The sequence below is a fragment of the Camelus bactrianus genome, chromosome 19, assembly GCF_048773025.1.
Source record: "Camelus bactrianus isolate YW-2024 breed Bactrian camel chromosome 19, ASM4877302v1, whole genome shotgun sequence".
NCBI lineage: Eukaryota > Metazoa > Chordata > Mammalia > Artiodactyla > Camelidae > Camelus > Camelus bactrianus.
The window spans coordinates 35,926,850-35,939,703 of NC_133557.1; the positions used below are offsets into that span (position 1 = coordinate 35,926,850).

The 12,854-nt window shown below is 49.1% G+C and overlaps 1 protein-coding gene across 5 annotated transcripts in view; it reads left to right on the top strand.

Annotated features, from left to right (window-relative positions):
* The window catches only part of RALGAPA2 (Ral GTPase activating protein catalytic subunit alpha 2), a 265,479-nt gene that overhangs the window by 77,457 nt on the left and 175,168 nt on the right, over window positions 1-12,854 (top strand). For all 5 annotated transcript variants that reach the window (XM_074347799.1, XM_074347798.1, XM_074347800.1 and 2 more), the window contains 4 exons: window positions 1,222-1,389; window positions 2,728-2,865; window positions 5,605-5,753; window positions 9,278-9,389. In XM_074347799.1, coding sequence (XP_074203900.1) covers window positions 1,222-1,389; window positions 2,728-2,865; window positions 5,605-5,753; window positions 9,278-9,389 — 567 coding nt within the window. The remainder of the gene's footprint in view (window positions 1-1,221; window positions 1,390-2,727; window positions 2,866-5,604; window positions 5,754-9,277; window positions 9,390-12,854) is intronic.

Here is a 12,854-nt window from a genome sequence, read left to right on the forward strand (position 1 = left end):
CTTAAAATGTTACAAAAGAGTGTAAAAATACTAATCTAGAGGAGAAAAGGCTGCCTAATGTCACCAGCCTGAAAGCAGAGAATGAGACAGGTGTCTTTAACACAGTTACAGCGGTCGTTACTTTAAACGTAAATGCAGTAATGCTCCAATCAAAAGACAGAAATTATAAGCTTGAATTTTAAATTTATAAACTCTTAAAAAGGCTGTATATCATGTATAAGGGGACATCCCAAACATATGAATATGGGGAAGTTGAAAGCAAAAAAATAGAAAAAGATGTACCATGCAAACACTAACCAAAAGAAAACTGGAGAGCTGTATTCAAAACAGGCAGGAGTAACTTTGAACAAAAAAAAAAAAAAAAAAAGAGAGAGAGAGACATTACTAGAGAAAATTCTTAATGGTGAAAGATTCAATTCAAAGGAACATGTAATTCTAAGTCTGTAGTGAAATCTGAACCTGTAATTCAACTAGGAATTTCGCCTCAAACATATGGAGCAAATACTGATACTGAGTTTGGTTACACGGTTGTCTACATTTGGAATCTGATCACAATAAATCCATATTCTTATGTGCAGATGTGTCAGGGGATTTCTTGGATGTTAAAAAGTTCACATAAATTTGTACAATGCTACAACTGAGTCTCAAGAAAGGAAGGGGGAGGGGAGGAAGAGAAGAAGGAAAAGGGAAGGAAAGGCTAAAAAGACGAAAAGGAAAAGAAAAGCCCTTTCTGGTGACATTTGCCGGCTTCTGTGGTGTGACTGCTCCCACGGCGTCCAGTTAGGGTACCAGCACCGCGTCCCTGAACGAGAACCTGGGAAGAGACGTTTGAACCGGCGGTGCTGTTGTGTCTGTTACCACATCATCTATTTCTGATGCTTTGAGGAAAGTTCTCGGTTGTGCAGTTATTATTGTTCATATACCAATTAATATAGCTGTGTAGGTATGCACTTTGGTTATTTTGTGGCAAAAGTATTCAGAATGTGGAAGTCTTTTTAAATTGCATTTTGTTTTCTGGCCCAATTACACGGATGTCTTTTGTCCTCAGTTAAGTCTGGTGCATACACAAAAAAATCACGCGGCCCTGGAGAGTATGTTCACAAGCTGCATGTTTCAGTGGGAAGTCTGAAATTGGTGCCGGCCATTGGCAGTGTCTGTCTGGCCATGGTGACCTGAGCTTGCGTTGAAGGGAGCTGAAAGTAGTTCCTCTTATCATTTTAGGCATTTCTGCTGCCTTCCTGTGACATAGCTGTCACCAGAAAAGTGGTTCACGTGTACAGAAAGTGGATCCTCCAAGACAAACCCGTGTTCATGGAGGAACCAGACATAAAGGAAGCTGCCCAAGAAGATGCTGAGAAGTTGGGATTTTCAGAGACGGATACCAAGGAGGTACTGTTTCATCACTTGCTGTTGAGTTGGGAGCATCTGTGTTTTAGCGAAGCACACCTGCTCGGTCGAGGGTCACAGTCAGGGCATGGGCAGACCCTCTTTTTGTTGTCTTGTATGATGCTCTTGGGTTGCTGAGTTGCATGAGCACCTGCCTTGGGGAGGCTGCTTCCGGGCCCCGTTCAAGGTCCTCGGGCACCTCCTAACCTCAGGCGGCCACACATGCATGGCGGCTTCTTTATTCCCCATTGCCTGAGAACCTTTTAGTAAGCCAGCATGCTTCATGTCTCCGCAGGAGACTAAAAATGTCACGGCCTTATCAGTGCTGTGTTTTAGTAAGCAGTACTTGATACACTAAACTCAGAGTGTTTTGGCAGACTTTTCCTGAACAGCGGTCAGTTCCAAATGTTGCACACTTGAAAGGCCTAAGTGAGTGTTTATCCCTGCTGTGAGCCGGGCTGCAGGGCTGGGCGCTGTCCTTGGAGAGGGGTGCTGCCAGGATGCACCTTTCGTTCCACGTTAGATGAAGCTGCAGGTTGGATGAATCTAGAATGACAGGAGGTCCTTTGCTTTTTTTTTTCCGATTGAAGTACGGTCAGTTATAATATGTCAGTTTCTGGTGTATAGCGTCATGTTTCAGTCATACATATACATAAATTGTTTTTATATTCTTTTTCATTATAGGTTACTACAAGATATTAAATATAGTTCCCTGTGCTGTACAGAAGAAATTTGTCTTTTATCTGTTTTTTATCTAGTGGTTAACCTTTGCAAATCTCAGACTCCCAAATTTGTCCCTTCCCACCCCCTTTCCCTGGTAACCATAAGATTATTACTATGTCTGCGAGTCTGTTTCTGTTTTGTAGATGAGTTCATTAGTGTCCCGAGGGTCATCTTCTTGACACACAAAAGAAACTTAGGTCATATTTATATTTCTGGCAAGCTCTTTGGAAATCTAGGCTGAGAACTATTTCTACAAGTGGGTGTTCGTCATAGCAATTAACAACAAACATTAAAAAATACTCGTAACCAAAAGTGTATCACTCGGAAACATCTATGTTAATGCTGTAATTCTTCAATGTTGGTGAAATCATTTTAATAACTAATCACGAGTTCAAAATAAACAGTCACTCTCATTCAGTCATTGGACAGACATCACCTATTTATTTCTTCAGCATGTGCTAAGCGCTAAGAGCTGTTTTAGGTGATGGAGGGAGAATGGTGAACAAAACGGAAACGAGACTTGCTTCTAGAACCTGTGTTTGCACGCATTCTGATGAGCAGGAGTTAAATGTGCGACGCCTCCTTCCCGCTCTGCTAACTGACTGTTGTTTCCCAAAGGCCTCGTCGGAAAGTTCCGGTCACAAGCGGTCTTCCAGCTGGGGTCGCTCCTACTCGTTCACCAGTGCGGTGAGCAGAGGCTGCGTGACAGAGGAGGAGAACAGGAGCGTGAAGGCGGGGGCCCAGGCCGCGCTGCAGGTACGCGGGGGCCGCGCGGCCGGACCGCACACGCAGTCAGTCCGAGCCCTGCTCATCGTGGGGACAGCACTGAAGCATGTGACGCTCTCCGGCAGCTCTCGTCCTGAGTCTTCTTCCTGGTTGCCCGCCCTCAGTGTGTGGAGGTTTTTTTCTAGTCAAAGGAGACATGTGAACCGGTTGCAGCTTTTCGAGAGGGGTTGTTAAAGCGTGAATATGAAATGACTGAGATTTAAACCTTCAAAGTGTCTTCTGAACCCACATGGGTAGGGAGTTGCCTGGATTCTAATTTGCAAGACAAGCTTGGTGGTTATATAATCTCCTAAGTAATATTCCTCTTAACAATCGCCTGTGTCTATGACGAGTGACGATCAATGCAGTGATTTTTAGAAGTTTACCTGAATGAGTATCTGAATTAGAACTGATAGCTTTTGGGAATGTTGGAGGGAGCAACTTTGGTTCATCACTCGGTCTCCCCCGGCCGGGGGATTTTGTCTCAGAGATGCAGATGGGTCCCTCTTGGGTCCCGTCCAGCTTGACGGCTGTGAGAAGTGTAAGTGAAAACTTCTCTGTCCCCTGCTCCCCGGCCCCCACCCTCCATCCCGTGTCCCGGTTGAGCTGTGCCAGTGCAGCTTCCCACACCCAGGCCAGGCGTGGGGTCCCGGGACTCGTGGGCGTGCTCGTTACCCAGTGTTCAGTGATGCCGTGTTCCTGTCGTCTGTCTCTTGAGAGGTTTCCTTATCGCAGGATCCTTTTTGTTTTCAAGTTAATTACCAGTTTCAAATACTGTAAAAAACGAATTTTCTCATTTTTCGTTGAGAAACAGGAAATAATTTGAAATTAGCTGTAAAAAAATCAAGATGGTTTTACTTGATTAGCTTCAGAGAACTGGCAAAGCTAAGTGTCATCTGGGCTGTCCCAGAGCGGTCCCTGCCCTGCCCTCTTGCTCCCAGATCCTGGCCGCGTGCCGTGATGAGCCGTCCCCTCCTCCCCCTGCAGTCGGTGGGGGTTGCAGGTGCCTGTTACTTCCCTGGGTCCAGATGAGTTACTTGTTTTCTTGGAAAGGAGAAGTTACATCCACTTGGATGAGCCAAGAAAATTTTTTTCTACTTGATTATAGCTCTACCGTTGTGAAGAGTGTCTAGCATGGATTTAAATAGCTGTTTTTGTTCCCGTCGTATCTAGTTCCTTGGTCCTTTACTTGGTTAATTGGGAAAAGGTGGCCCAGTGGGGGTTCGATGAGACAGTGCTGTTCTGCAGTTGCTTTTGACAAGCACAGTTTGGACGTATTAATTTTGTTGGTTTGTTTTTATTGTAACCAATACTAACATGGTAATAAAGACCATGGAGCCGGCATTTGGATGTTTTTCTTAAAAGTAAAGTGAAAGAAGTAGCACATGTGAAGACGCCTCACTTTTACTTGGGAGTGTGCAGAGGTTTAAAATCCAATCAAGAAGCCAAGCGCGTTGAAGTCAAAGGATCTGTGCTGCAGTCTCGTCGATGGCATACTGCTTAGGAAACAGTCCCTAAAACTGCTGTAGTTTGAGAGTCAGAATGTTCTTTTCTTTTTTTCTTACTTGAAAGCTAGCGAATTCCTCACAACTGCTGCCGTCAACTATCACAGTGCTTGTTCTGTGATTCTTCCTAGGAGGCTGGGACATAATACCTTTTTAATCTTACACAAAATAACCTTCGAGGCTGTCAACATTTTAGTTCTCCCACTTGACTTCTGAGTATGTTCCCTTCAATTCCTCTGGTCAGTTTGTGCCTCTGTTTGGAGACGTTGCATTAGGAGATTTCATGCACCTGTCAGCCCACCTGTCAGCCAGAGAAGCTCTGTCTGTTCCCAGATCCTGGGTGTTTGTCCTGCTGAGCAGGAGGGAGAGCTACGAGGGACTGTAGCTCTGGAGGATGGAGAAGATACATCCTCGTTACCACTGACAAACCAGGATTCCCTAAAGCGAGGGTCAGAGTGTCACCTGCGTAAATGATAGCGCGGTGTTACGGCGCAGTGGTGCCCAAGCAGTGACTTCCCGCAGGACAGCCTGGACCCCGCGTCTCACAGTTTTCTCCTGAAATACCGCTGAAGGTGGAGAGAGGACTTGTCTCCTAAAGATCTGAGGCAGAGCGGAGAGCAGTTGGCTATCTAAATTTTTTTGAAATCTCAGTTTTTAATCCTAAGAACTCTCTTAGGTTTTGTATTCTGCCGCATAACGCATTTCTCACACTGGAAACACACGCTCCTGGAAGATGTACAGTGTGGGTCACGTGCCTTCGCCTGTTCCCTGGCTCATCGCTGCCCCTTGGGTGGTGCTGGCCGCCTCCAGGCAGCAAAGCTGGACATAAGGGGAGAATCGGTTGGTTCTTTCTGGCCGCTGTCTGACCATAGCTCCTCCCCACCCACAGACAGCGATCCTCTCTTACCTTTTTAAAAAAATTTTTGAGGGGATGTCAAGAAGAAGACTTCAGAAGCCTTTGTGATTCATGAATTTCCAAAGCTGCAATATTTATTTGTAAGAGCTATGTTTTTTCTAGAAGAGATCTTCCAGGCGTCAGTATTTAAGAGATTCTAAGGGTTGAACTAGAAAAAGTCTGAGTATGTGTTGGTACCACTTGCCTTATGGAAATAACTCAAAGGTAATCTGTTGTCATGTGAAATTGACATCATTCTCTTTAAGCAGAATTTGTTGCGGTTTATCTGTCTGTTGCATACTTTCTAATGTAAAATTTGTTGATTTTCAGGTCTTTTTGACAAACGCCGCAAACGTCTTTTTGCTGGAACCCTGTGTTGAAGTTCCCGTGCTCTTGAAAGAACACGTTGATGCCTGTAAGGCTGTTTTGAATATTTTCAGGCGCATGATAATGGAACTTACAATGAATAAAAAGACGTGGTGAGTCTATTTTGAATTAATTACTGTTGTGAAACAGATGTTTTTGTTTTTGAACGTAACAGTTAAAAGGTTAAAGCCTCCACTTATTAAACAGCTTTACAGAGTTAACAGTAAGATGATGATCAGTCTTTTGTAACATTTCCTGGGAATTACGAGGGTAAGTATCCAGCACTTTGATAGTTCATTTATTTTCATTATGGGTTTTTAAAACCGTTCTCCAATTAAGAGTAAGTAGTCATTTTACTTAAGTAGATTTTTTTCCATTTTAAACCGTCATCAAACAGTTCTGTGGAAAAGCAGTAACTGGTGTTTTATAGTATCATTTTTCATGAGCCCAGGAGGGCTGGCTAATTGGTCCAGAACACTTGTAACTGACTGTGTTGCTCTGAATTTTCAGTTTTAAATTCGTTTTAGAAAAGCCAGTATTTTACGCGTTAAACTGTCAGAGTACAGTCAGAACCACAGTGGCGGCATGCAGGTCGGACACGCGTCTGTGAGCTGCTTTCCCTTCTGCTGCCCGTCTTTGTGTGGAGTTTTTGTGTTTATAACACCCCAGAAGCAAGCGCGGCACGGGACTTTCCGCACTGAGTGTCCTCAGGTCCCTCCAGCCCCCAAGATGTTTTCAGGGGTTCTCCGCTCGGAACAGAGCCTGGAGCCCCTCCTACCCACTCCCCTTCCTTCTATGCGGGGAAGGCAGCCTCTGGCTTCTGCCTTCCAAGGGCTTCTCCAGTCGGTCCCTCGCATGTCCTCTCGCCCGGGCTGCGCCCTCACTGCCAACCTGGCTGCGGTCAGCATCCTCCGCGGTGATCTCCGGTCTTGGCTCGCTGCAGACTCGTGCAGGCGGGACCTTCCCCAGAAATGCACGGGGTCCCCATCACTGAGCCTGTGCTCTGGGTGCTCCAGTCGCACCCAGGGTGCTGTGGGAAGAGTCTGTCTGCAGTCGGTGGAACTTTAACTGCGGATGAGGCAGAACTGAGCTGGCAGGACCTCCAGTCCATCACGTCCAGCTCTCCTTTCTCAGCTGAGGGAAGGGTGGACTGGAGGAAGCCGGCAGGCAGGAAGTTCACAAATACAGAAACCACAAGTATCAAAATGACCCTTCTAAGATGTGCATTCCAGTGTCACCTTTCCCAGATTTTCCACCTAGCACCGTGTGCCAAGAGTGGTAGTGAGAGCGTTAACAGTGACGAACAAGTGAGTGCAATGCCGTGTCCCTAACGTGGAAGTGATGGGAAAGGCCAGTGCCCTCACCTGAGGCCTCAGCTCCTCCTACCTGTTGTATCCTGTGCTTTTGATGGTCTTTTTCCTTTGAAAACTCTCTGAATTCTGCATACCAGTCTGTCAGTAGTATTTTGATATTTTTGGATCACCTTTTTTTTTTTGGTGAAAATTCTAGAAAATAAAATTAATTCTTCTCCATTCTTTAATAATTCAGAGATTTCCAACTAAAAATACAGAAAAATCAAATTATAGAAATAGATGAAAATACTCACCAAAAAGAAAAAAATAGTCAGTAGAGTATAGACGGGGATGTGATAATTCCCGAACAGATTTTCTTAGGTATTGAAGTACCAGACAGCCCCTGAACGCCCTCCCTCCCTCCATCCAGTAAATGACTAGCCAGCTTCCACGTGAGGACACAGGCTGAGCCAGACAAGGTTCCCGTCCTCGAAGCCCTGAGAGACGCAGCGAGCACAGAAGCACCTCCAGGTGAGCGAGGCGTGCGAGGAGATGGGGGCAAAGTGAAGGACAGAGAGGCCGGAGGACCCCGCCCTCGCCCCACCCGGCCAGCCTCGCGGACGTCCTCGGCCCCCGGGAGCTGGCTGCGCTGTCCCCTCCTAAAGGAGTGACCAGGAGTCAGTGCTTCACGAAATGCAAAGGAACAAGCTGAGGTCAAACTGTGAGGGAAGGAGTTTTCCAGACTGGAGATAGTTTTTCACCCTTTCCTCCTCCAGGAGACTGCATGGGGATGTCACGGTTCCTCAGCTGTCGCAGGCTAAGAAATCTAATCTCCCCTCAGTCTGCGGCAGTCTGCCGCCATCAGGTGTGCACAGCCCGATGGCAGTCCTGTGACGGAGGTTTTATTTGAAAATTACGTCTCTTGTTCTCATGTCTGCAGGATGGGTGTGGAAGGGACAGTGTTTCCTTGTCTTACACATCATGTGACACGTGCAGACAGGGGTGACGCTGGCTGCTGCCCTCCCCACCCCTGGGACAGGGCCCAGGGACCCCAGACGTGGGGGACAGCAGGCTGTCCCCAGCTCTGCCTCGTTTCTCCCCTCGTCCTCCTCCACATCACACTGTGCCCAGAGCCCTGACCCCGCAGCTCTTCCCCGGAGCCCGCAGACTCCGCAGGCGGCATGCGGGTAGGCCCACTGGCAGAGCGGGTGGCGGTGTGGACGTGCGCCCGCAGAGACCCTGGGCAGAGGCCAGCAGGGTCAGCTCCAAGTAGGGAAGGAGGTCCTAGAGGTCATTGTGCCGTGAGAGGTTTGAGGTTGAGCCTCACGTGGAGAGAAAGTACTGTTCTGGGTGCAGAAGTTGGAGAAAAGAGTAAAGGAGCTGTGACTTACTTGCAGATCTCAGTCCGACCTGGACCAGGTCACTCTGTCCGGTTCTTGATTTTATCACTGAAGAGCATGGCCAAGGAGGAAGTTACAAAGATGAACAGAGGGTTCGTGAACAAGATCTCGAAGGACGGACCAGGCAGTCTCCCTCAGAGAACGCCTGGGCTCCCTGGTACAAAGGGGAACTTCTTTCCACAGCATCTGGGGACAGATCTGAAGACTGGACTGTAAGAAAGGAAGGTGCCCTCTGGCCGTGCTGGAGAATCGCCATCGTTGTCATAGAGTGTGATTTCGTCTCTGGTGTTTTTTCCTCGTCAGAGACCTTTGACATAACCCTCCCTCCCCCTTGGAGGAGCGCTGTGACAGACATCGTGGCCGCAGTTCTCGGGTGCACCCTGTGTGTGCGTGGAGCCAGAACCTTCCAGGCACAGAGCTCCGTGCCTGGCGCGCCCAGTGGTGACCTGTCCCAGCCCTCGTTCCAGGGGACTGCTGTGGAGCCCAGCCACCCGATGCTGCTGACCACAGACCCCCGGGGAGAGGGGACCAGAAGGCTCGGGCTCTTTGCTGTCACACAGACAGAGGGGGCCCTCTCAGGTTAAGTGATGGACCTGAAATTGAAGTGGCCTGCACGAGCTCAAAGAGGCACAGCTCCTCCCCGAGCGCCGCGGAGGGGAGAGCAGCCTCGCCTCCCTGTCTCCGCGGGGAGGACGCCAGGCTGGGGTGAGGCCTGCTTTATCCTGTCTGTCAATGTGGACCAAGGAGGCGTATTTTCAGAACTGTGGCAGCAGAAGGGAGCTTATTTGAATAAATACGGTATTCATTTTGTAACTGGCATTCAGATACTTTCGAGTAACATGTGATTATCAATTTTGCCGAGTTCTTCAAAGAATTTCTTGTACCTATGATTTCAAGTGCTTTGGAGATGTGATTAATCATATGAGCTTTTCTTTTGGTGCCCAGGGAACAGATGTTGCAAATACTCCTCAGGATAACAGAAGCTGTCATGCAGAAGCCTAAGGATAAGCAAATAAAGGACTTGTTTGCCCAGAGCTTGGCAGGGTTACTGTTCAGGGTAAGTGTTTTTTATTAAAACACTGCAAATGCAAGAAATGAATCGGATTTTTACAGCAAATTGGTTTTATTCATTGAGAATTTCAAGAATACAATGGACTAACTTTAAATGTCTAGAAGTTTAATTCGAAAACTTCTTTCTGAGCTTCGTCATGAAGGTTGCAATCTGCTCACAGTTCACACTGGGCTTCTTTAGGCCCCCCACCTTTCAGCCGTCTGCTTCCTCTTTTGATTTGCTGAAGGTTGTTGGAAATTAGGAAGACGGCAGTTGCTGACGGCCTTGGTGCAGGGCCGGGTGAATCCGAGGAGGAGGAGGAGGAGGAGGTGGACAGAAGCATGGGAGTGGGAGGAGGGTAGGTGAGGCTTCTCCCCGAAATAAAAACCTGTGGCCCCTGGGGTGCTGGGCTGTCGTGTTTAAACCCACAGGACTCGATGGGGCCCCCAGGGAGAGAGTGCGGTAGGAGAGGAGGGGCGTCTGCATGATGGGTGGAGGAGCTGAGCCAGCAGAGATGCTGAGGAGGGGAGGCCTGGGTCCAGGAGGGAGAACAGGCCCCTGTGTCCTGCACGCCTGGGGAGTGGGGAGCGCTGAGTAAGGGGGGACGGCCAGGAGAGCATTGCTTGGATGGGATGTCAGTGTCTGAGAATGTTCTAGGGGAACAAGGCCCGCCTGGCGAGGGTGGAGGTCCCAGCTGTGGTCCAGGCTTGGCGGAGGTGTTGATGTGGGAGGGAGGAGGGGAGGGCCGGGTTTAAGGGAGGTGGAATTAACGTTTGTTGCTCACCAACCAGGGGGGTGGTCCAGGGAGGGGAGCAGGACAGCCTGGGGGAGAGAGAGCTTGGAAGTGCAGTCCTGGCCCGGTGAGGAGGCCGAGGGCCCAGGAGATGGCTGGGCCTCTCACGAACCATACGGTGAGAGGGGCCCAGCATGAGTGCTCCGATGTCATCCTGAGGGGAGAGGGGAGAAGGCGGTGATGGACTGACTTCCCGGGAAGAAGTGGAAAGGGCTCCGCAGGCGGCAGCCTGCGCAGCGCCGCTCTGGGACGCGCTGGTGTCGGTGGGAGGCGCGGTGTTCATGAAGCACTTCTGGAGGAGGACCATGTGAAAGATGCTGGGAAAATGAGGCGCGCTTACAAACAGGGGCCTTGGTCCAGTGGACGAGCTGACTCGGAGGGATCCTCTGGGGGAAGCCGCGTGGGTCGCGAGCTAGACGTGACAGCGCAGTGGGAGGCTGACGTCCCTCCGCAGGGACCAGAAGGTGCCTTTGGAGGTCATGTGTTAAGAGCATACCCAGAGAACAGGCAGGATCTGTAGGGGAACGTGACAGAAAGATAAATTAGTTCTTTAAATAAAGCTAAAGATTCCCGTTGTAGCACAGGAGAACCCAACTGTTCTCATTAATTTTAAATAATTGAATATGACTGAACAGTCTTGACTTCGCGGAAAATGCGTGAAAGGCCGCGGAAGTAACTGGCACATGCTCACAGTCCACAGCTTTCACTGCACGGCCTTCGCTGGATCCGGGGAGAGGTCACCACGCCCTTGGGTGTGTCCAGCTTTGCAGAGCTGTCCCCTGTGGGGTGGCACTGCCCACCTGCCTTCGTTCACCTGGACACGCAGACCCTCCACTCCCCGTCTCTGCCTCCCAGAGAATCTCATGGTCGTGATGGAGCCAGGCTGCCGAGTGATGTGGACCAGAACCGGGCTTAGGCTGGTGGGGCGCCCGGGCCTCAGTCCTCACAGTGGTCTGGTCCTTCGCCTGTCGTGTGTCTTAGAATTAGAGCGAGAACTTGTCACTAAATGAAGCAAGAATCTGCTATGGAGTTGTGTTTTTTGTTTGTTTGATTTGGGGTTTTGGGGGGGACTCCCTTTCCTTAATGGAGAAATCTTGTCAGGTCTTACTTGAAGATTAGTTTTGAGTCCGTGATTATTAGTGATTTTGATGTCACTGTTGTTAGTATTTCAGCAGCGGTTCAGTGGATCAAAAGGGGTGCTTGTATTAAGAACAGACCATAAAATAGCAGAGAGATGTGTTTTTTGGAGTGAGACAGATGCAGGGTTCTGACCCTATCTCTGGCACTTCCTGGCTGTGTGGCCTTGAGCAAATCACTGCATCTCTCTGGGTCCCTTCCCTAACCTGCCCCAGTCAGGAAAGGGCTCCTTCCTGCCTTGCAGGGTTGTCGTAAGAATCAGAGTGGGTGCACCTGGGATTTATGATCGTCTGCGGACCTCCCAAGTTCTTCTGTGAGGTCCTCGGAGGAGGACAATGTGGCAGGTCAGGCAGATCTTCCAGGCGGTCCAGTAGCCTCATCTCAGTCCCATCCTACAATTAAAATCACTCACGTGGTCATGTAGACCGTCTACAGTTGCCAGATACTCGATTTTTAAAATTTTAAATCAGGGGACTGTGAAAGGGGACAAGGAATTTTAAGTTGCTGTTATCCTTTTGTCTTTTTCTACTTTTTCCTTTAGTTTTTTTCTCTGTTGTAACTTGAGTTGGCAAATTTTCTTCCAATGATAGTTGAGGTTTAAAAAAAATTTTTTTTTAATTGAAGTGTAGTCAGTTTGCAATGTTGTGTTAGTTTCTGGTGTACAGCACAGTGATTCAGTTTTACATATGTATATTCCTTTTCATATTCCTTTTCATGATAGGCTGTCGCAAAGTATTGAATACAGTTCCCTGGGCTAGATAGTTGAGTTTTGCCTAGTTTTAAACACTTAACAAGTAACGGTGATTGCCATGGTGATGCCTTGTGCGCTGGTGTCAGGGCTCAGTGTGGCCTCCTGCTTGACACTCTGAAGCACGTGAGGAAGCCTGGACCGCAGTCCTGCTGTGTGCAGTGTGAGCCAGTACCTCAGGGCTGTGTGGTCCCCTCGGGACGTGGACACAGAAACACACAGCATGGTTGGTTGGGGAACTTTGTGAGAAGAGGAGTGATTGACTAGTGAAGGTGTCTTCTACACCTGGGAGCCAAGAGCCATTTGCTAAAGCATGAAATTCAGTCTCGAAGGAACCTCGGGGACGCTTTTATCCAGTTTCTTACCTTCAGCCAGAAATGGGACTCCAGAAAAGCCACGTAAATCGTCCAGGGCACAGACCAGCTTAGTGACAGAACCGAGTCTGAGACCCTCTCCCTCCCTCTTCCTCTCAGAAAAGGGTAGCGGATGGAGGCGGTGTCCTGCCTTCGCGTGCGAAGGTGCCCTCCCCGCCGACCGTCCAGGCTGTGGTTGAGGACGCCGTGCGGCGCCTGGTCACGTGTGTGTGCGGGGCTTGGCTGAGGACAGTTGTATGAGCTGCGGGGAGTCATGGTTCTGTCCTCGTCTAATGACCATATGAAGCCAGCGCAGGCCGTCTGGGTTAGGACAAGGCACACCCCCCCCACCTGCTTTTAAACCCGAGGCCAGTGCCCTGACCACCGGGAGCCGAGTCCCGGTGGCTTTGCCAGGCTTTGCTTTCTCCCCCTACTCTGTA